General features: G+C 40.2%; 1 protein-coding gene across 1 annotated transcript; it reads right to left on the bottom strand.

The window, feature by feature from the left end:
* Nucleotides 1-2,734: 2,734 nt before the first annotated feature.
* On the bottom strand, nucleotides 2,735-8,181 carry TAF1L (TATA-box binding protein associated factor 1 like). Its single transcript, XM_002800068.4, has one exon. The coding sequence runs from the start codon at nucleotides 8,158-8,160 to the stop codon at nucleotides 2,797-2,799; it is 5,364 nt and encodes a 1,787-aa protein (XP_002800114.2). The 5' UTR covers nucleotides 8,161-8,181; the 3' UTR covers nucleotides 2,735-2,796.
* Between the last annotated feature and the right edge of the window lie 14,846 nt (nucleotides 8,182-23,027).

Here is a 23,027-nt window from a genome sequence, read left to right as displayed (position 1 = left end):
TTTGTAAAGCCCTTTTGACCATATAAAGCAACATATTTACAACTTCTGGATATTAGGAACTGATGATTCTTGGGGACCATTATTTAGCCTACCACAGTAATTGTTGAGTGAATTAATGAGTGGAGGGAGAGAGCCAGGAATGTTTCACAGGGGGAGAAATGTTTAAACTGTAATATGACAGATTAATAGGTATTTACCAGGCAGACAAACAAAGGTTGCATTCATTCTAGGAATAGAGAAGTACATGGACAAAGGGCTAGAAGTAAGAGAAAGCAGGTTGTTTGGAGAAGGAAGCAATACTGTCTTCTTGTACCGAGAGTTTGAGAAAGGATTTGAAATGAGCAGAGAAGTCAAGGCTGAATTCTACATCACTGGAGATGTAGAAGACTGTGTAAAGACTGTGGATGTTACCTTTAGGTGAGTCAATGCTGAGTCATCTGCATGCTTATTACAATTCATTTACTCAAGATTTAACAAGCAATCATTGAGCAGGTTTTTTATGCCAAGAGATGGTTAGGTACCACCTAAAACAGATACCATTAAACCTAAACAGACCAAAATGGCAGCATAAGAGAGAAGGGATAAAATATTGACTGGCTGTTAGAACATTAGTTTGGTGGTGCCTTATGTACCAGCAAGGGTAACATGTGAAAGGTCTTATAGAAGCTCTGTGTCTTTGTGGCATTCTTCTATGTTTTAAGATATTTTAAAATAAAAGTAATGCAAATTAGAAAATGTAAGCATGAAAAACAAAGAAAATAAAGATACATTTCTACTATTCAGAGATAAACACAATGAATATTTTGGTATATATACTTCTAGAACTTATTTAATATTATGCACATATGAAATTTATTACAAAGTATTTATTATGAGATATTGAGATATGCTAAAAGAAACAGAGAAAAATATAATGAAAATCCAGGTACCCACTACCCAGCTTAAGAAATAAAACATTATCAATACAGTGAAGATTCCCTGTTTACACACATTTCTGAATTTCCATCTCTTTCTTTTTTTGGAATAAAAAAATGTATTACAAAAATAATACATACTTGTAAAAAAATTCAAACAATACAGAAATAAAAGCACAATATCCCACCCAGTATACATAACAAACACAGAAGCCCCCTCCCCTCCAATCCCATTCCTTAGGGGTTATCATTGTGAACAGTTAGCGGATATCCTTTCAGACTTTTACCTTTGCATGCACAAGTATATATAAAAACACATATAAATAAACACACATGGTTCTGTGTCTTACAAAAATGGAATCACATATATCTGTTATATATGATTCTTCAATTTCTTTCTTCATTCACACATTACACAGATTTCTAAAACACAAACCTGATTACATCACTCCTCTAAGAGCTTATTTCCCATAATATAAAAATCATACACATTAACATCAAACACAAAGCTTGTGATGATATACTTCGTGCCCATCTTTCAGTCTCATCTCTAGCCATTCCAGCATTAAAGGACTGGAATATAAACCATCCTAAATCCTTCCTGGAAACAAACTAGAAACACATTCTGCCATTTCTAGACTGTGGCCTTTCCCATTCATGTTACACTTTGCCTGGACTTTTCCATCTGGCAAACTTCTACTAATTCTAAAACATTCAGCTCGCAAATTATCTCTAGGAAGACTTCCCTGACTTTTCAGACATGATTACTCCTCTATTTCCCCTATACTTTACAGCAAGCTTCTTAATTGCATTTATCTCACAGTACTATAATGATTTATTAACATGTTTTGAATTCCACTTCCCCTTCCCCAACTCGATGGTGAGCTCTTTGGGTAAAAGGGATTTGTCTTATTTACCTTTGCATCCCAAGGATCTGATAGAGTGCTTATCATGAAAAGCAGATGCTCAGTAACATATCTGTTGAGGGTTTTATGATTCTAGGAACATTTACTGAGTACCTACTATGCACAGAACCATATCCTAAGCATGAAAAGAAACACAAGACACAGTCATTGCCCTAAGAAACTTACCATTTTCCTACCATTTCCCCTGAGGCGGGAGGGACAGAAAACATTTAGATGGCAACATTATCATTTCTGACATATAGGCTGTTTCAAAGTTTACGGTAATTTGCCTCAAATCCATTTAGGAACTAGGCATTGCATAATTAAATAATAAAATAATGGGCAGTTTGTCACATAGGTTTAAGTATAGCAGAGTCCACTAGAACCCAAGTCTCTGTCCCAGCAGGAAGGCTCTTATCTGTTCCAGCCTGTAAATTAAAAAAGTGAGATGATACCATGCTTGGATTTTTTTTTTTTTTTTTTTTTTGAGATGGAATCTCACTCTTTTGCCCAGGCTGGAGTGCAGTGGCATGATCTCCACTCACTGCAACCTCTGCCTCCCGGGTTCCAGTGATTCTCCTGCCTTAGCCTCCCGAGTAGCTGGGATTACAGGCATGCACCACCACGCCTGGCTAAATTTCGTATTTTTAATAGAGATGAGGTTTTGCCATGTTGGCCAAGCTGGTCTCGAACTTCTGACCTCAGGTGATCCGCCCACCTAGGCCTCCCAGAGTGCTGAGATTACAGGTGTGAGCCACCATGCCCAGCTGGAAATTTCTGATGCTGCTGAAGCTTGTGTCTTGGGTGTTCAACTTGGGATCAGGCTCCTCATAGCTCCCATAACTGATGTTGCTATCCTCCAAACTGTAGGAAGCCTCCCCACTGTCTCCCTCATAGGACATCATGCTTTCTTCATTTTCCATGCCCATCCTTGTGTTCTCCTGAAGCATGCTGAAGCATGTGGGGTTGTTTGGATTTTATCCCACCAGATCCACATCAGAGTCACTTCCACTTTCACTCAGCTGGATGGCAGAGAAAGAATTGTCTCCTTCTTCATCACTCCCAGCATCTTCCTCATCATCTTCTCCTTCAGACATAAGCAAATCCTCATACAGGACACTGGCTTGAGGCTGTTGTACAGTTCCTTCCTCTTCATCTGCAAGATCACCATCTCCATCTTCACCTTCTGGGGCGGGAGACTTAGGTTTCCCATCCTCCTCGTCATCATCATACCCTTCAATATCTACATCAGAGTCTTCCTCGCCCAGCCTACCTCGGCCCTGGCACATCTGCTTTTCTGGAGTGGCAGTGGGAATATCCAAGACAGACATATTGCTCTCATCTTGAAATACAGAGGTATCTCGAGACATACTGAGGCATGTGTTGGTATCATACAAATCAGGAGGCGGAGGTGTATAGGGCCCTGGGGTCATTGGGTCCAGGCTTTCTAATTCTGCTTCCTCCAAAGCTGCTTCTTTAGCTGTACAAATATCCTTCTCAAGTTGAGTCAACTGCTCATCATACTCAGTCAACGTCTGGTAACAGACGTTCACAATCTCCTGGGCAGTCTTAGTATACTGACTCTCAGGTCCATTATACTTAACACTGTTGGCCAGAATAAGGTTTACATCATCTAGAAAACTCTCCCGACTCTGATACTTGTGCTTGGAGATGTTCTTATGTATGGTCTCTAAATCCACCGGATTGACAATCACTTTGTAATAATCTGGAACAAACTTCTTATTAACTGGGTGATGAAATGGCCAAGAATCTGGAACTGCCATCATTTTCTGGGTGACAATGTTGTCCAGAATGAAAGAAAATGCCACTTGGTCATCATCATCCAGCAAGGGGTTGATAGCTTTCTCTAAGCGAGCTAATTTGTCTCCTTTCTCTCTGAGTTTTTCATCACAGAGATCCAGCATGGATTGAGAGATCTGAGTCAATGAGTGTTTTGGACCATTGTAGGTTGCACTGTTTTTCACAATTAGCTCCAGATGCTCTCTGAACTCTTCCCGAGATGGGTAGAGGCATTTACGCACATTTTCACGGAGTGTTTGTAGGTCCATTGGCCGAGTGATGATTTTGTAGTAGTCCTTTACAACCTTTGCATTGACTGGAGTGTGGAAAGGGTATGTATTTGGAAGATCTCTCATGTCATTGATGATAGACTCCAAGATGGATGACAGCGTCACCATAGGGTCTGTGCGGCGTCGGTGGATGGACTTATGAGGTCTATTCAAATAGTCACAATGAACAGTGGTTCCAACTCGCCGTTTCTTCTTTGGAGGAAGCTGCTGTTTAGGAAACTTGAGAACCAGAGATTTTCTGCGAACCTCATCCGCATTCTCAATTAGCTGTTTCCCCAAGACAATTTTGGTCCCTTCAACCTTGATAAGTTCTTCATTATCATTATGAATGACTGTCTTTTCCAACTCCTCCTCCTGCTCTTCTGTCATGGCAACAGGGTTGGAAGGTGGCACATTTGTTTGATAATAGAGGGGGCAGAATTTGTTAGTCCTCATGTGTCCAATGGCACCACATGCCCCACATTTCAGTTTTAGGTCAGGACGCTCCTTCATTTTCTTGGGCTTCTTCTCAGGAGGACCCCTAAGTTTCTCCTTTTCCTGGTTCCGCTTAAGCCGCCTCAGTTGCTCTTGAATCCTCCGCCGCTCCTTTCGCATCTCTTCCCGATATTGTTCATCAAAAAGGGCAAATTTTTGAATGAATTCCTCATCTTTTGTAGTCCGTATGCGTACATAGGCATCAATGACAGCTGGTTTTCGGACTGTCTCACAGCGAACATACTCTTTCCCCTCTTCATCTCGAAATGTGCGATAAATCTTGAGACAGTGTCCAGTGGCAGAAGAGTTAAGGCTTGTCACGGAAGCTGTGTCATCATCTCTGTGATTGTTTCCTGATGCTGCTGAGCCTGCTGCCAGTAGCATTCGCTGTAGTTCCTTCCGCTCCTGCTCCTCCCATTCACGTGACAGCTGAGAGCTGGTTTTCTTGTTCTGCAACATGTTCTCAATGTTCTTTCCCATTTCTTCAAAGTCACTATCTTCAGCTGAGCTGCTGTCTGTGTCACTTGATAAGACTTCAGTTGATGACAGAACCTTGTTCTGTAGGTCAAAGATGCGCTGACATTCCTCTTTGTAACGCTCTTGATGCTCAGCCACAGAAAACCTTGATCCACGGGCAAATTTACTCATGGGCCCCTCTCCAGAACGAGCCTGTTCTGTTGACATTGTGCGCACCACATCAATCACTTCCCAGCGGGACAACTTTTTAATCTCTTCCTCTGGCACACCAAATTTACGTAGAAGTTGTTTGGCATTTTTCAGGGAAAGGCGACGAAGGTCTGCATCTGTTCCTGTCACTGTCTTCTTCACTGCCTGCGGCTCTTTATCATCCTTCTGCTGTGTTGGTTTATTTGGAATCTTCACATAGGAGAATCCTTCACCACACCCTGTGGGATCTGCCACCCCAGTCACCTCTAGGAGACACTTGCCCTTCATGGCAGCAATGAAGGCCCTTGTGGTGTTCCAAGGAGCAGTGTGAACTTCATCATCAATCTTCATCTGGAAATCTTCCTCATTTTCTTCTTCTGGAGCAAAAAAGGATTTCTCACCATAGCCAGCATCCTTCAGTCGTTGCTCTGCAGCTATCATACTATAATAAGCACAGCACTGCTCTGGTGACACCATAGCTCTGATCTCTTCTTCCGTTGGTAAACGAAAATCAGACTTAAGCACCCACCAGTTTGAATCCATCCCTGTGCGTTTGAAGTCAGCGCAGAGCTTTAGCCTCTTCCGGATGCTGCTTTCTGAATGGGAAGGAAAGGCTTTTTTTATATCTTCCATTCGTATCCTCCGTGGCCGATCTTTACTCTTCCAGAAAAGGCGGTAAATAAAAACCTGTAGAAAGTCTCGAATATGCGTATTGGCCCTTTTGGAGTTAGGCCCAGGAACTTCAAACAAGGGACACTGCTGGCCAACCACAAAAATATCCACTAATTCCCGAATATAGTAACCCTGTCTTGTCCGAATGATCAAGAAATCAGTTTCTGGCATCTTATGAAGATAAATTGGAGCACGAAAAAGGTTGTTCTCAAATGCCTGCAGTAATTGGCCAGGATGGAGAGAGCCCAGGAAAGGAGATGTATGGCAGTAAACAGTTTCCCCATATTTACAATCTGGTGCTCCAGGATCTTTTCCAGGTTTCCGTTTATAATAGTTCTTTATCTTGGTTGCCATGCCAACCTGCATCATTAAGGGTCCATTTTCCTCACTATATTCTGCAAGAATAAGATCTCCATCTTTGCCTGTGAGATCCTGAGGTGTGCGCATAAAAAACAACTCTCCACCACCTGAAGCTTGCCTCTCTTGTTCTCTCATCTTGGCCTTTTTTTTGATGTGCTTTAGCAAAGGTTGGACTGAATGGGGACCTGGCTGAGAGAGTGCACCGAATGAGTACTTTTTCAGAGGTGGGCGATGGAACTGCCGGATTTTGATGGGCCCCATGTGGGTGGGAAAGAAGGGTTGCCATAATTCCACAGCAGGAATTGAATGCTGGATAATATTCCCTCCAAAGGTGCCTCGAAGACCCTGTTGCTTGGGGTAATAATACTCATCACTAGAGAGATTCCATGGATCTTTCACTTCTGGCTGAGACATGTTCTGCTGTGGTTCCTCCTTGATGACTCCTGTTTTCCCCAAGAGAATTCGACTCTTCTTCAGAGATGATTCCCTCTTACTCTCCTTGGAGGGGGAGTTAGAGGTGGCCTCCTCCTTCTCATCAGGAATTTCCAAAATGAGGTTCTCATCATTGGGATCAAGTGTCAAAACAGGAGGTTCCAAAAGCCGGGGCATGGCCTGAGCATCCCAAATGATATTGTCCTCCCAGCGTCCATACACCAGATCCTCATTGTCAATGGGAAAAATAGAGTACCAAGGTTTGTCATCATCCAGAGTGGCTGCAAAACCTTGCTGAACATTGTAAGCCATCGCATTCCTAGTCATGCTAGAAGGCAGCCAGCCTGCCAGGCCTGCACGCTGAGGTTTTGTCCCTTTGTGTTTGACATCCTCCCCATCCCAGATGATATTATCCTCCCAATGCAGCTGTGTCACCATCAGGAAGTTTTCATCAGCCAGAAGATCAGTGCCATTGCTTTCCTCAAGTTTCCTAAATTTCTCTATCATTCTAGATTTTGTCACAGGTTCATGCTCTGTTTTTCTCAGTTTGAAGCCATAGTCAAACCCACTGCCATCTTCAGAGACACCCAGCATATCATACCACAGTTGGGCAGGCCCATAACGCCACTCAGCCACTCTTGGTTTGGTATCTGTCACTTTATCTACATCTCCAGTTGATTGGGAAAATTTGGACTCCACAGGAACCATCATCGTGATTTCGTCATCGGAGAGACACTGCTCTGGAGGTGGTCGTGGAGCATAGTCATAGTTCCACAAAGACTTCTGGCTGACTTCTGATTCTACTGAGCATTCCACCTCCTGGATCTGCTCTTCCTGTATCAGCTCACGATGCTTCTTCCTCTTTCTCCGAGCACTCCGCCAAACAGATGGGACATTCTTCCCTGGTCCAAAAAGACGTAGGAAGCGTAACACCTTTCCAGGTCGAAATTCTGGAAAAAGTTCTGTGACACTTGGCAACAGCTTGGTGGCATCATGCTGCATAATCCCAGTTAACGGAAGGGTCAGCTTTCCATCCTCAGATTCTGCCTGTGTTGCTTCCTGAGGTCCCATCTCAGATTCTGAGTCAGAGTAACTACTGAAGACCACTTTCTCTGAGGCCAAAAAGGAAGGGGCAATGATGGAGGGCAAGATGATGCCTTCGCCATTTTCAGACACACAGGTAATAGCATCCTGGTCCTTATCCTTCTTCATTGGTCCCGGGGGTGGAGGTGGAGGAGGCATCAACTTGCAAGCACTGTCCTCGCAATTAGCATCATAGTCATCTTCATCATAATCTGAGTGGCGAAGGGGCTGCAAGCTCCCCATCGTCTGCTGGTATTTTCGGCTTTCATCTTCTGCCATCTCGTTGATGTCTGAATAGTCCACAGCTTCTTCTGTACTCCTAATCCACCCTTCATCATTTACCACGGCACCGGCAGTCCCGGTCAATTCTTCATTTGCCGTAAGTTCAGTGATCAGGCTGCCCAGCCCCAAAGCCCCCAAGCCTGCTAAGTGCTTCCTACACTCATCATCCAAGACGCTCTCCCCCTCCAGCTGCCCCGCTCCATTGATGTTGCCGAAAAGGATACCCGCTAAAGAAAATGGGCCGCCTCCAGCCGAATCCTCCTCGCTGTCCGTGTCCGACATGATGGCGGCAGCAGTGATGGTAGCTACTGCCCTCAGCAGCAAATCGCAGCCGGGTCCCACAGACCGGAAATAAAACAACAGTCGCCCGGAAGTGACTTACTGAGCTCCCTTACCCTACCAGCCTCTACCGGAAACTGAATAATGTGGGGGAGGGGCGAAGGCGGGTGTGGAGGGGGCGGGACCGGAAAACACTTTTTTTTTTTTTTTTTACATGGAGTCTCGCAGTGTCACCCAGGGTGGAGTGCAGTGGCAGGATCTCGGCTCACTGCAAGCTCCGCCTTCCGGGTTCACGCCATTCTCCTGCCTCAGCCTCCTGTGTAGCAGGGACTATAGGCGCTCGCCACCACACCGAGCTAATTTTTTTTTCTTTTGTATTTTTAGTAGAGAGGGGGTTTCACCATGTTAGCCAGGATGATCTCGGACTCCTGACCTCGTGATCTGTCCGCCTTGGCCTCCCGAACTGCTGGGATTACAGGCGTGAGCCACCGCGCCCGGCCTGTTTGCTTGTTTTTGAGACAAAGTCTAGCTCTGTTGCCCCACGCTCCAGTGCAGTGGCGCGGTCTAGGCTCACTGAAACCTCCGCCTCACTAGTTCAAGAGAATCTCCTGCCTCAGCCTCCCTAGTAGCTAGGATTACAGGCATGAGCCACCATGCTTGGCTAATTTTTTTGTATTTTAGTGGAGACAAGATTTCACCATACTGGCCAGGCTGGTCTGAAACTCCTGACCTCAGATGGTCAGCCCACCTGTGTCTCCCAAAGTGCTGGGATTACTGGCGTGAGCCACTGCACCCAGCCTCCATAAATCTTTTTTTTTATTTTTTATTTATTTATTTACTTATTTTTGAGACGGAGTCTCGCTCTGCCGCCCAGGCTGGAGTGCAGTGGCCGGATCTCAGCTCACTGCAAGCTCCGCCTCCTGGGTTTACGCCATTCTCCTGCCTCAGCCTCCCGAGTAGCTGGGACTACAGGCGCCCGCCACGTCACCCGGCTAGTTTTTTGTATTTTTTAGTAGAGACGGGGTTTCACCGTGTTAGCCAGGATGGTCTCGATCTCCTGACCTCGTGATCCACCCGTCTCGGCCTCCCAAAGTGCTGGGATTACAGGCTTGAGCCACCGTGCCCGGCTCATAAATCTCTTTATACATGAACTAAATATGTATGCTTCTTCAAATAATCTATAATATTGTCATGCTTTACAATTTTGTATAAAAGGCATTATACCGTGTGTACTCATTTTTTTACCTTCCTTTTTTTTTAAGAGATGGGAATCTCACTATGTTGGCTAAGCTGGTCTTAAACTCCTCCTGGCCTCAAGCAATCCTCCCACTTTGGCCTCCCACAGTGCTGGGATTACAGGCAAGAGCCACCACACCCGACCTTACTGTATGCTTAGCCAGAATGTTTTCTGGATAAAATTTATGTTTATGATATTCAACTACGTTGATGCATTCAATTCTATTTTTATAGCTCTATAGTGTTCTACAGTATGGTTATGCTACAATTTATCTATGTTCCTATGTTTGTTCATTTAAATTATTTCCAAATTGTTCCTCTTATAAATAATGTATATGATTCCTTGATCATATGTAGGACACATTCTTCAGGGTATACATCTAGGAGTGGAATTACTAGATTTTACAATATATGCTTTTTCAACTACACTTGCTATTACTAAATTGTTCTCCAAAGTAGTTGTACCATTTTACCTATCTAACAGCAGTGTATAAAAGTTCTTACCTCTCCACATCCATTCTAACACTTAGCTTGTCATTTGTTAATTTTTGTTCATTTCCAATAAGTGTATAATGATATTGTGGTTGTAATTTGTATTTCTCTGATTCCTAGTGAAGGCTAACTTTTCATACACTTATTGACCAACTGTTTTTCCTCTACTGTCAATTGCCTTTTCATATATTTTTATCTAATTTTTATAGTGTTTTTAGGTTGTCTGTCTTTTCATTGATGTATAAGAATTCTTCATATATTACGGATTTGCTTGCAAATAACTTTCCCAATCTGTGATATGTCTTTTAATCTATTTTAATGGTCTTTGATTAATATATATTTTAAAATTTCAATCTTGTCTTATCAAAATTTTCCTTTATGTTTTTCTTTCTTTTCTTTTCTTTTTTATCTTTTTTTTTTTTTTTTTTTTTTTTGTTTTGAGACAGATGCTTGCTCTGTCGCCCAGGCTGGAGTGCAGTGGTGCGATCTCGGCTCACTGCAAGCTCTGCCTCCAGGTTCAAGTGATTCTCTTGCCTTAGCCTCCCCAAGTAGCTGGGACTACAGGCACATGCCACCATGCCTGGCTATTTTTTGTATTTTTAGTAGAGACGGGGTTTCGCCATGTTGCCAGGCTGGTCTCAAACTCCTGACTTCAGGTGATCTGCCCACCTCGGCCTCCCAATGTGCTGGGATTGCAGGTGTGAGCTACCACGCCCGGTCTATGCTTTTTTTTTTTCCTAAGAAAGCTTTTCCTACGAAAAGTCATAAAGATACTTTCTTACATTCTAAAAGTTTTAATGTTTCACTTATTTTTTTGTTTAGTTCTTTATCTGTAATTTATGTGTTTGATGTAAATCTAGTTTGTGCGTGTATGTGTGTGTGTGTGTGTCTGTCTTTCTCTGATAATCAATTGTTACAGCACCATAGATATCCATTAATCTGTGATGGATCTTTGTCATATATCAGATTACCATAGAAAAATATATTATTAATATCTGTCTGAATTTCTGTTCTGTTCCATTGGTCTATTTGTTTATCCTGGAGACTCACTACACTTAATGTCTATAGCTCAATTTCTATAGCTTTATAATAAATCTAGACAGTTGACAAAAATGAGCCCTGTCCCAGCCTTGATTTTTTTCTGAAACTAAGATTTTTTTAATCTTTTGCCCTTGCATATATAAATTTTAGAATCACCTTGTTAATTCCCACTTTAAAAATTTGAGGAGTTTATAATTGTATTACATCCATAAGTTAATTTGGTGAGACCTGATATTTTTGTTACATGAGTTTTCTTATCCATGAACATAATGAACGTAGTAGCTCTTTATTTATTTAAGCTTTCTTTAAGTATTTTTCAATAAAATTTAATACTTTTTCTGCTTAAAGATCTTATACATCTTTTGTTGATTTATTCCTAAATGTTTGAGTGTTATGTGGCTATTAAATGTTAATTTAAAATGTGTGTATGTAGTTGTGTATATATGTTCTTAATTTCTTGTTAATATAGGAATTTTTAACTATAATTGTCTTACATCTAGTAACCCTAGTCTAGTCAACTGTCTTAATGATTTTCACAATTTGATTGGAGATTATCTTGGGTGATTGTTTATGTAATCCTCTATGAGTAATCATATTTAAAGTTTTATTATTTATCATTCTATTTTTAAATACTATCAATTGTGTACGCATGTTTATATCTCTTCCTTTTAGATAACCAATAGTATATAATTTTCCACCTTGCTTTTCTTGCTTAAAAATATATCTTGGAGATTACTCCATAGTAGTTTATAAAGAGATTCCTTATTCTTTTTGATAACTGTAGAATTATCACTTGGGTGAGTATACCAGCCACCCATTGACAGGTATTTGAGTTGTTTCCAGGCTTTGCTATTTCACACAGTGCTGCAGTGAAAAGTCTTATGTATGCATCCTTTTGTTTTTTTCTGTTTTGTGTGTGCGTGTGTGTGTGTGTGTGTTTTTGTTTGTTTTTTTGTTTTTGTTTTTTTTGTCGGCGCATCTTTGGGATAGATTCTTGCAAGAGGGATTAGTGGGTCAAAGTGTAAATGCAGATATTATTTCATTGGTATTTGCCAAACTCTATTCCTTAGTTGTTGAACCATTTTTCATTCCTAACAGCAATGAATGAGAGGGGCAGTTTCCCCAAAGCCTCAACAACACAGCATGTTGTCAAATTTTTAAATTTTTGCTGATCTCATAGGTATAAGACAGTATCTCGCTGTAGTTTTAATTTGCATTTATCTTATCATGGATGACATGGAGTATCTTCAACCAAGGGGCATTTGCATTTATTTTTACTGTGTACTTGTTCATATCTCTTGTTCATTTTTCTAAGGTTGTTAGTCTTTCTTCCTCTTTTTAAAGAAAATTTTAATATGTTAGGGATATTTACCCTTTCTGTAATATAAATTGAAAATATTTTGCCAGTTCATCACTTATTTTTTCACATCTCTGTATATTTTACCTTTCTTATTAAAATATTTGTTCTCTGGACAAAGAAGTCTATGTTGGTAGTTTTTTATTTCTTTCAATATCCTGAAGTTAACTTTCCATTGACCTCTGGTTTTCACTTGTACTGGCTTTCCACATCAGTTGTTGATCAGATTGGTGCTTTTTGGTTGGTTTTGTTATATTTAAGATTTTCTCCTTGCATTTCATTTTCTACAGTTTCACTATATGTTTCTGGAGGCAGATTTCCTTTTTTTGTTTTTAGACAGAGTCTCACTCTGTCGGCCAGGCTGGAGTGCAGTGGTATGATCTTGGCTTACTACAACCTCCACTCATGGGGTTCAAGCAATTCTCCTGCCTCAGCCTCCCTAGTAGCTGGGACCACAGGCATGCGCCACCATGCCAGGCTGGTGTCTCCAACTCCTGACCTCAAGTGCTCTGTCCACCTCGGCCTCCCAAAGTGCCAGGATTACAGTCATGAGCCACCGTGCCTGGCCTGGAGGCAAATTTCACTTTTTGTTCTTTTTAGCTTCATTTGACCCTTTAGGCTTATTAAATAGTAAAATTGAATGTCTTTCATTAGTTCTCTGAAATTCTTTGACATCATCTTTTAAAATATTGTCCCTGCTCCATTTTATCTCTTTTTCTTTTTTATACTCCAATTATGTGAATGTTAGACCTTACTTTGTCCTCTATGTTTCTTAGTCAATATTCTGTATTTTCCCTTTTAAAAATTTTCTTTAGGTTTCATTTTTATATTTTTCTCTGACCCAGCTTCCAGTTCACAATTTTTTTCTTCAATTGTATGTAATCTTCTGTTAAACCCATCCATTCAGTTCTTCATTTTACCTATTGTGTTTTTCAATTTTACAATTTCTAGTTGGTTCATTTTTAGTTTTACAGTGTCACCTCTTACGGTTTCTATGACTGCACTGATATTTTTAAACAAAGCATTTATATCCATGAGTTGTTTTACAACATCTGTCTGATAATTCTGGTATTTGGACTCTTGCAGCTCTGTTTTTGTTGTTCACTCTTTTCCTTAGTTCTTTCCTTAGTTCCTTGATTTGTCTTGAGTCTCATTTTGCATTATAGGCTTTCACAGCTTGTTGAAAAAATTAAAATTATATTTATTGATAGTTTGAGACCCAGGATGATGTTATTTTCCTTCAGAAAGGATTTAACTTTTTTTCAACTTTAAAAAACCTGAGGATATTAGCAGTCTAGAACCAACATTTGAGGGTTTGGTAGGCTAGAGTAAAATCCATACCCCATGCTTCCAGGTTGCAGTCTTTGTCTCAAGCCAGAGCAAAAGATACTATATTAGGGCCTCTGTCTTTGAGGGACATGAACGCTAGTTCCTAAACCTGCATGCATCTGAGTAATCAAAAGCTTAGCTCTGTGTCTGCTGCTTCCAGTCCATTGCCAAAAAAGCCTCAAAACCAAAATAGCAGCCCTTGTGGTTCCAGGATATACAGTGGGTAATTTCCCAAGATCTCAGTGAAGCTCTGCCTCAGCTTCCTTTTAACTATCAGCAAATCCTCCTTTCCAAAGAGATGCTGTTTCACCTCTTTGAGCTCTCTCTAATTGTTTTCTTATTTTAATTCCTCACTATCTTGTTAGATTCTAATGTTTGTAAGAATGTGTGTGTCTGTGTTTGTGTGTTTTGCTCCATTTTTAAAATTGTCTTCAAGTGGGAGATTTGATTGAAATCATCTGCTCTGCTAACCCCGGAATCTGGAATATGGGCTAATATCATAATGGGGGAGACCAAAAATAAACAAACAAGTAAATACATATGTCAGGTGGTGATAAGTGCTATTGAGAAAACTAAGGCAGAATAAGGGAGATAGGAATGCCAGGGGTGAGGGAAAAAGTTGTCAGGGAAGATCCTTCTGAAATAATGACATTTGAGTGAATAGCTATGAAAAATGAGAGAGGTAATTGTTCTATGTAACTTTGGAGTCAGAGTATGTGCAAGGGGGAGAGGATGTGGAGAAATAGGAACACTTTTACACTGTTGGTGGGACTGTAAACTAGTTCAACCATTGTGGAAGACAGTGTGGCGATTCCTCAAGGATCTTGAACTAGAAATACCATTTGACCCAGCCATCCCATTACTGGGTATATACCCAAAGGATTATAAATCATGCCGCTATAAAGACACATGCGCACATATGTTTATTGCGGCACTTTTCACAATAGCAAAGACTTGGAACCAACCCAAATGTCCATCAATGACAGACTGGATTAAGAAAATGTGGCACATATACACCATGGAATACTATGCAGCCATAAAAAAGGATGAGTTCATGTCTTTTGTAGGAACATGGATGCAGCTGGAAACCATCATTCTCTGCAAACTATTGCAAGGACAGAAAACTAAACACCGCATGTTCTCACTCATAGGTGGCAACTGAACAATGAGAACACCTGGATACAGGAAGGGGAACATCACACACCAGGGCCTATCATGGGGTGGGGGGAGGGGGGAGGGATAGCATTAGGAGATACACCTAATGTAAATGATGAGTTAATGGGTGCAGCACACCAATGTGGCACATATATGCATATGTAGCAAACCTGCATGTTGTGCACATGTACCCTTGAACTAAAAACATAATAAAAAATAATTTAAAAAATTAAAATGATGAGGTGAGGGGGTAGCTGAGGGCAAAATTATATAGGGCCTTGTAGGTCATTACTGTTTCAGAATTTTACTGTGAGTGAAAGAAGGAGCCATTATAAGTTTTGAGCAAAAGAATGACTTGAGATCTTACCTGCATTTGAATAGGTAACTCTGGCCTCTATGTTGAAAACTGACTGTATTGAGGTAAAGGAAGAAGTGGGTCCAGCTGGGAAGTTATTAAAATGATTCCAGTGAGAGAGTGAGATATGATGGAAGCATGGACCAAGATAGTAGCAATAGAGGTGGTGAAAGTGTTCAGATTTTTAATACATAGTATTTTGAAGATAAAGTCAACAGGATTTACTGATGAATTGGATATGTGGTGTCAGAGAAAGGAGATAAGGTTTTAGCCTGGGCAACTAGAAGGACAGAGAAACCATTTCCTGAGATGTAGAAGACTGTATAAGAAGAAGACGACAGCAGAGAGATGGGGGATGTCATTGGAGAGTCAGGAGTTTGATTTTGGATAGGTTAATTTTGAGATTCCCTATTAGATAGATTTCAAGTGGAGATTTCAGCAGAGGCTGAGTACAAGTCTACAAGTTAGGAAAGAGGTCAGGGTTAGAACTATAAATTTGAGACTCATTGGTGTATAAATGCTTTCAAAGCTTAGGGACTGTGAATGGTGTTACCTAAGGAGTAAGTAAAGACAAAGAAATCAAAAAATTTTAGGGCTAAACTCTGCAGTGTTCTAATATTCAGCAATCAGTAAGTAAGAAGGACCTGAACAGCCAGTGGCATAGAAGGGGAACCAAGAGAAAGTGATGCTTCAAGCCAAGTGAAGAAAGTGATTAAAAAAATAAAGCATGGTCTGGCCGGGCGCAGTGGCTCACACCTGTAATCCCAGCACTTTGGGAGACCGAGGCGGCGGATCACGAGGTCAGGAGATTGAGACCATCCTGGCTACAGTGAAACCCTGTCTCTACTAAAAATACAAAAAAATTACCTGGGCATGGTGGTGGGCACCTGTAGTCCCAGCTACTCAGGAGGCTGAGGCAGGAGAATGGCGTGAACCCATGAGGCGGAGCTTTCAGTGAGCTGAGATCACACCACTGCACTCCAGCCTGGGCAACAGTGCGAGACTCCATCTCAAAAAATAATCATAACAATAAAAATAAAGAAAAGAAAAGAAGCGTGGCCAATGAACAGTTGCTGAAAGTGTAAGTAAAGCCATGGATTAAGCAATAGTGAGGCCAAATTTTAGAAAAGTAAATCTAAGGAATAAACAGCATTTGAAAACATTGGCATTAAAATGACATTTGTTTTTTTGAGTAAAATCTAAGAAAAATAATTCTAATGGGACGCTTTAGGCAACAGCAAATGATAGCCTTCTTTGGTATCAACCTGGCAGACAGAAGTATCTCCCCACCCCTGCCATGAAAAATGCTCAACAGTTTGTCACTTCATTTGCAGTATTATTTCTTTAGTCTCAGAAATAGCTTTGTACACTTTGACTTCTAGATTATTTTTTATTTTTCATTTTTTCATATTTCATCAAATATTTTCATATATGATGATATGGTAGCAGGTGGGTATTAGGTAACTTTTGAGCTCTCATACAAAATAAAAGAAATATTTGGAATCTTCAAAGAATACAAACAAGCTTGCATGTCTACAAATTCTGAAACATTTTCCCAAATAATAACACATCAATAAAACCCTAAGTACTTTAATTATTTCTAAATTATATATATATGTGTATATATATGTCTCCAATTAGTTCTTTCAGTCTTTGTTTTAAACATAATTTATTTTCTCCACAGAAAACATTTATTTTTTAATTATCATACAGAATGGGAAATTCAATCTTCTTTTATCAAAATGATTTCCTGATTGTCGTTCAATTTAAAAATTTTAATGTGACATTAAATATGTTTAAACTATTTAAATTAAGATAGTTAAAATGATAAATTGTTTCATTTTTATTTTTTTAAATAAGAAAAAGCATTTTATGGTGTGAATATTTTTATTTGAGTGCATTCATATGAACATAGAAAAAATATAAACATTAAATCGCCATTTCTTGTTTTGAGGAAGGAATGACAGTGGGAATGAGAGTCATGGGGAAGGAGAACTTCGTTGGTTTTTCTTTTTTATAACTTTTATTTTAGGTTTGGGGGTACATGTGAAGGTTTGTTATACTGGTAAACATGTGTCACAGGGGTTTGTTGTACAAATTATTTCATCACCCATGTATTAAGCTAGTACCCAATAGTTATTTTTTCTGCTCCTCTCCCTCCTCCCACCCATCACTCTCAAGTAGACTACAGTGTACAGTGTCTGTTGTTACCTTCTTTATGTTCATAAATTCTCATCATTTAGCTATCACTTCTAAGTGAGAACATGCAGTATTTGGTTTTCTGTTGCTGCGTTAGTTTGCTAAGGGTAATAGCCTCCAGTTCCATCCATGTTCCTGCCGAAAAAAACAAACATGATCTTGTTCTTTTCTATGGCAGCATAGTATTTCATGGTGTATATGTACCTCATTTTTTTTATCCAGTCTGTCACTGATGGGCATTTAGGTTGCTTCCATGTCTTTGTTATTGTGAATATCGCAGCAATGAACATTCATGTGCATGTGTCTTTATAGTAGAACAATTTATATTTCTTTGGGTACATACCCAGTAATGGGATAGCTGGGTCGAACGGTAGTTCCGCTTTTAGCTCTTTGAGGAATCGCCATACTGCTTTCCACAATTTAAACTCCGACCAACAGTGTATAAGTGTTCCCTTTTCTCTGCAACCTTGCCAGGATGTTATTTTTTGACTTTTTATTATAGCCATTCTGACTGGTGTGAGATAGTATTTCATTGTGGTTTTAATGAGCATTTCTCTAAAGAATGGTGATATTGAGCTTTTTTCATATGCTTGCTGGCTGCATGTATGTCTTCTTTTGAAAAGTGTCTGTTCATGTCTTTTGCCCACTTTTTAATGGGGTTGTTTTTCTCTTGTAAATTTGTTTAAGTTTCTTACAGATGATGGATAGTAGACTTTTGTCACATGCATAGTTTGCAGGTATTTTCTCCCATTCTGTAGATTGTCTGTTTATTCTGTAGATAGTTTCTCTTGCTGTGCAGAAGCTCTTAATTAGATTCCATTTGTCAATTTTTACTTTTGTTGCAATTGCTTTTGGTGTCTTTGTCATGAAATCTTTGCCAATTCCTATGTCCAGGATGGTAGTGCCTAGGTTGTCTTCTAGTGTTTTTACAGTTTTGGGTTTTACATTTAAGTCTTTAATCCATTTTCGGTTGATTTCCCATGAAGCAAAATAATACTTGCTTCATGGGATCATTACGATTTTACAGGGCCAAGCATTGAGTAGGTGCTGAGTGAAAGAAAAGTATTCATCATCACCATCGTTATCATCGTCATTGTTCAATGATCTCCAAAATAAAGTAGTTAAAAAAAGATAAGCTAGGGTAAGCATTATCATTACCAAAGGTTAGGATTTGGTTTTATAGGAAATATATTTATTTATATTAAGAGTTTAACAATAAAACCCATGAAGGGGAAAAGGAGAGAAGATTCATTGCATTCCCTGTACTGGACGACAGGTATTTTTACATACGTCTTTTAGTTAAACCTGACAAACCTTTATTTAGTTAAATTCCAGAGAGGAGGTAGTATATGCCCATTTTATAGATGGAAATTGAATCTCAGAAGGACTAAGTGATTTGGCCAAGATCACATAGCTGTTAACTGGTAGAAGTGAATCAACTTCACTTGTTTTGACTCCAAATTTCATACTAAACTTCAAACTTACAGTCATTTTGGAGGCTATTGAAATTGGACCACCTACTCTCATCTAGTCTAGATCTAAATCCAAAGCTTGTGGGTAGCATAGGCTTTAATAGTCCTCGGGTTTTTTGGTTTGTTTGTTTGGTTGGTTTGTTTTTGGAGATGGAGTCTTGCTCTGTTGCCCAGGCTGGACTGGAGTGCAGTGGCTCAATCTAGGCTCACTGCAACTTCCGTCTCCCGGGTTCAAGAAATTCTCCTGGCTCAGCCTCCCAAGTAGCTGGGACTACAGGTGCCCAGCACCACACCTGGCTAATTTTTTTTTTTTTTTTTTTTTTGTATTTTAGTAGAGACAGGGTTTCAACATGTTGCCCAGGCTGGTCTCGAACTCCTGAGCTCAGGCAGTCCTCCTGCCTCGGTCTCCCAAAGTACTGGGATTACAGGTGTGAGCCACCATGCCTGGCAATAGTCTTCAGCTTTTATTCACTCTTTCATCCACATCCTAACCACACCAAAGGAACCCCATAATTCAGAGGGCTAGTGACCACACCTGCTGCCTGCACAGAGTTCACAGCTGTGCCAGCCCCTCTCTGCATGGAGTTGGAACATTCCCTTCCCTGGACAGTTCTCTTCCTTAGCTGGCAAATCAGATGGAGCTGGGTCTGGGCTGACTGTACCTCCTGTGTTCCCATGGATGCAGTCACGCTCATTTCCAGCCAACCTTGGGTTGAAGAAGTTGCCTGACTCAGCAAGTCTGTCATTTCCTCCTACACAGTTCTTTCCAGCTTGTTGGCAATGGTATCCAGGAGTGGCTGGAGAATTCTGATAACAGCTTACTGATTGGATTCCAGGAGAGTAGCTCTGATTCTGCTGAAGACTCATTGGAAGGTGGAGAGTTACTGACAAAGGAAGTTAATGATGACCACTCCAGAAACTCTGACTACCTCTGTGGATGCCTTCACAACTATTTAAAGCATAAATAGTTGGAGCTAACTGAGACACCAGAAAATGAAACAAACCCCATAAATAGAAATTAACAATCAGTCTATGACCCACTTAAGTAGATGTTACATCTCCTGCCAAAAGCCTGCCAGACAATGTACCCCGAGTTAATGGCTTGGTGCCTTCCTTTTCATCACTCTCATATGGAAATTAAACAATTGTCTTCTAATTCCCTTGCAGGACTATGCCCTCTTCTTTTCTGACCTCCATTCTTGGTAGCTTTTATTTTCTTTTAAACTATGGAACTACTTCATAAAACACAGCCAGTACAGAACTGCAAAAGGTGTCTGACTCGAGCAGTTGTGGATATTGGCATGTGAAAGTTACACTTACCATGCAATATCAAAGTCATGAAACTCAAGTGAAGATATTGTGTTTTTCTGTATTCTGTGAGCAATATTTGGCACACTCAGGGATTCACAAATCCTCTTTCAAGACCTTCCAAGATTGAGATTTAATTAGCTTTTTCTAGTTATATCTCCTTTATTATTTAACCTATGGTCTTGTCTAGCACTGTTTAATAGAAATGTAGTATGAGGCACATGTCATTTTAAAGTTTCTAGTAGCTACCTTAAAAACATTAGGTAAATTAATTTCAATAATACACTTTTTTTTTTTTTTTTTTTTGAGAGGGAGTTTCACTCTTTTTGCCCAGGCTGGAGTGCAATGGTGCGATCTCGGCTCACCGCAACCTCCACTTCCCGGATTCAAGCAATTCTCCTGCCTCAGCCTCCCTAGTAGCTAGGATTACAGGCATGTGCCACCATGCCTGGCTAAGTTTGTATTTTTAGTAGAGATGGGGTTTCTCCATGTTGGTCAGGCTGGTCTTGAACTCCCGACCTCAGGTGATCCACCCACCTTAGCCTCCCAAAGTGCTGGGATTACAGGCATGAGCCACCGTGCCCAGCAATAATGCACATTAACCCTATCTATCCAAAATATTATTTCAACATGTAATCAATATAAAAAATTATTAATGAGATGTTACATTCTTTCATACTAAGTCTTCAAAATCTGGCTATAAGAGGTACACTTACAGCACCTCTTAATTGGAACTAGCAGTTTCAAGTGCTCAATAGCCTCATTTAATCAGTGGTTACTTTATTAGACAGTACAGCTCTATTCAAATATGTTGAAAGAAAAAACAAATAGGTAAGTAGTATTATTAAATGAACAAGTTCTCCAGAGGAAAGTAAACATAGAGATTTAACATATTGTTTCTGCTGCGTACATTTTGCTTCCTAATAAAACATGTAGAGATTCAATAGTAGCTGCTGGTGCACGAAATAAATAACTTAGAGGTGAAGAGCCTGGCTTTGAGCCAGACAGATCAACCATTAAAATTTTGGCCCTGCTCTGGCCAGGTGTGGTGGCTCACACCTGTAATCCTAGCACTTTGGGAGGCTAGGACCAATGGATCATGAGGTCAGGAGTTCAAGATCAGCCTGGCCAACATGGCGAAACCCCGTCTCTACCAAAAATACAAAAATTAGCTGGGTGTGGTGGTGGGCGCCTGTAATCCCAGCTACTTGGGAGGCTGAGGCAGGAGAATAGCTTAAATCCGGGAGGCAGAGGCCGCAGTGAGCCGAGATCACACCATTGCATTCCAGCATGGGCAACAAGAGTGAGAATCGGTCTAAAAAAAAAAAAATTTTTTTTGGCCCTGCTCACAATTAGCTTGTAATCTTGACAAATTACTTTTCTTTTCTTTTTTTTTTATTATACTTTAAGTTCTAGGGTACATGTGCACAACGTGCAGGTTTGTTACATATGTATACATGTACCATGTTGGTGTGCTGCACCCATTAACTCGTCATTTACATTAGGTATATCTCCTAAAGCTATCCCTCCCCACCTCCCACAATAGGACCCAGTGTGTCTCAGTTGCTTCTTCTTCTATAAACAATTCACCCCATTTGGGTCTAATATTGAGAGAAGTAGAAACTGAATGAGGAAGATGCCCAAGTTGTGGAATGTCTTTAAGGCATAGAGCTTTATAAACTAAGTGTGCTGCCAAGAGAAAGATTATTTAAATGAACTGGTGAGAATGACAAGTGGCATGGGAAAAGAATGGAAGAGTACATGAAGGATGCATTATTCTCGAGATCCTTCCTCATTCTGATGTTTTATAATTTCATATTTTATATCAAGTTAAAATGGATAATTTTGAAGTGCTTTGCAAATGCTTATCCTTTAAGTAACTATTCAACCTTAAATTTTGTCTGTGTTACAAATTTAGGAAGTGCACATTTTAAATGCCTATCCCTGATGAGGGGCAGTTGCAAGTTTCTGGGATTCAAATAAAAGAAGATCCTTACTTATTTGCAGGTAGTTCACATAGTGACCCAGAACACTGGCTTTAGACTCTGAAATACCCAAGTTCTTGTTCAGCTCTCCCAGTTTTGGAATTGTGACTTTGGGTAAGTCTCATAAACTCTGTACATATCATCTGCATGATAGAAATAATAATAATACCTATCACCCAAGATTGGTGAAAGAATTTACTTAGATGATGTGCAAAGCTCCTGTAAAATTCTCCATACATTTTAGTGGTTATATCTTGTTACTTTACAGTTTTGATCATTCTAATGCAGCCATTCCCATTTAATAAAATCTTTGGAATGGCTTCTTCATGTTGGTGGGAAATTTCCCTTTTACCAGCAGCCAAATAAATGGCTATATAAAATAACATTTCTTCCATCTTCACAGGGCTCCCTCCTAAAACAGCCACTTAGGAACAAGAGCCACTGAAAAGTGGTGGATGTCCTCTCTTGACAACCCATAGCAGGAACCAGCTTGTGTAGCAGTGACACTGCAAACTAAGGAACCAGAAGCCAGATGCATCCCTTGCCAGGGGGCTCCCAGTGGAGTCTTGTAGACTATGTTACAGTGTGCCATGGCTCCAATTTAATTCTAAGCTCTAGTTGTGTGACTAAAAGCCTAAAGGAGAAAAAGGAAAACCAGCCTCAAAGTCCTGCCTACTTCTGTCTTCTGGCAAGAAGAAACTATGGCTACTCATCCAGGAGGGCTGGAGGGGCTGAGTGGCATTACCATTTTGTAACTCTCTTACTCACGAAAAACACAGGAGATGTTTTCAAACAAATGTACATTCATGAGGAATTTTTTTTAAAGATAGTAGAAAGAATTTTTTTAAAAGGCAGCGGCAGCACAAGGCTTATTGGTTATCTCTGTTCAGCAACACACATTTGGGAGTCATGTCAGAAAATGGTATGTGCTCATAGGACCT

This window comes from Macaca mulatta, chromosome 15, assembly GCF_049350105.2.
Source record: "Macaca mulatta isolate MMU2019108-1 chromosome 15, T2T-MMU8v2.0, whole genome shotgun sequence".
Taxonomy (NCBI): Eukaryota; Metazoa; Chordata; class Mammalia; order Primates; family Cercopithecidae; genus Macaca; species Macaca mulatta.
Note: the sequence above shows the minus strand (reverse complement) of the source record. Positions and strands in the feature narration are given on the sequence as shown.

Bases quoted from the DNA above. Each gene is read 5' to 3' on its own strand.
- TAF1L (XM_002800068.4), bottom strand. From the start codon at position 8,160: ATGTCGGACACGGACAGCGAGGAGGATTCGGCTGGAGGCGGCCCATTT.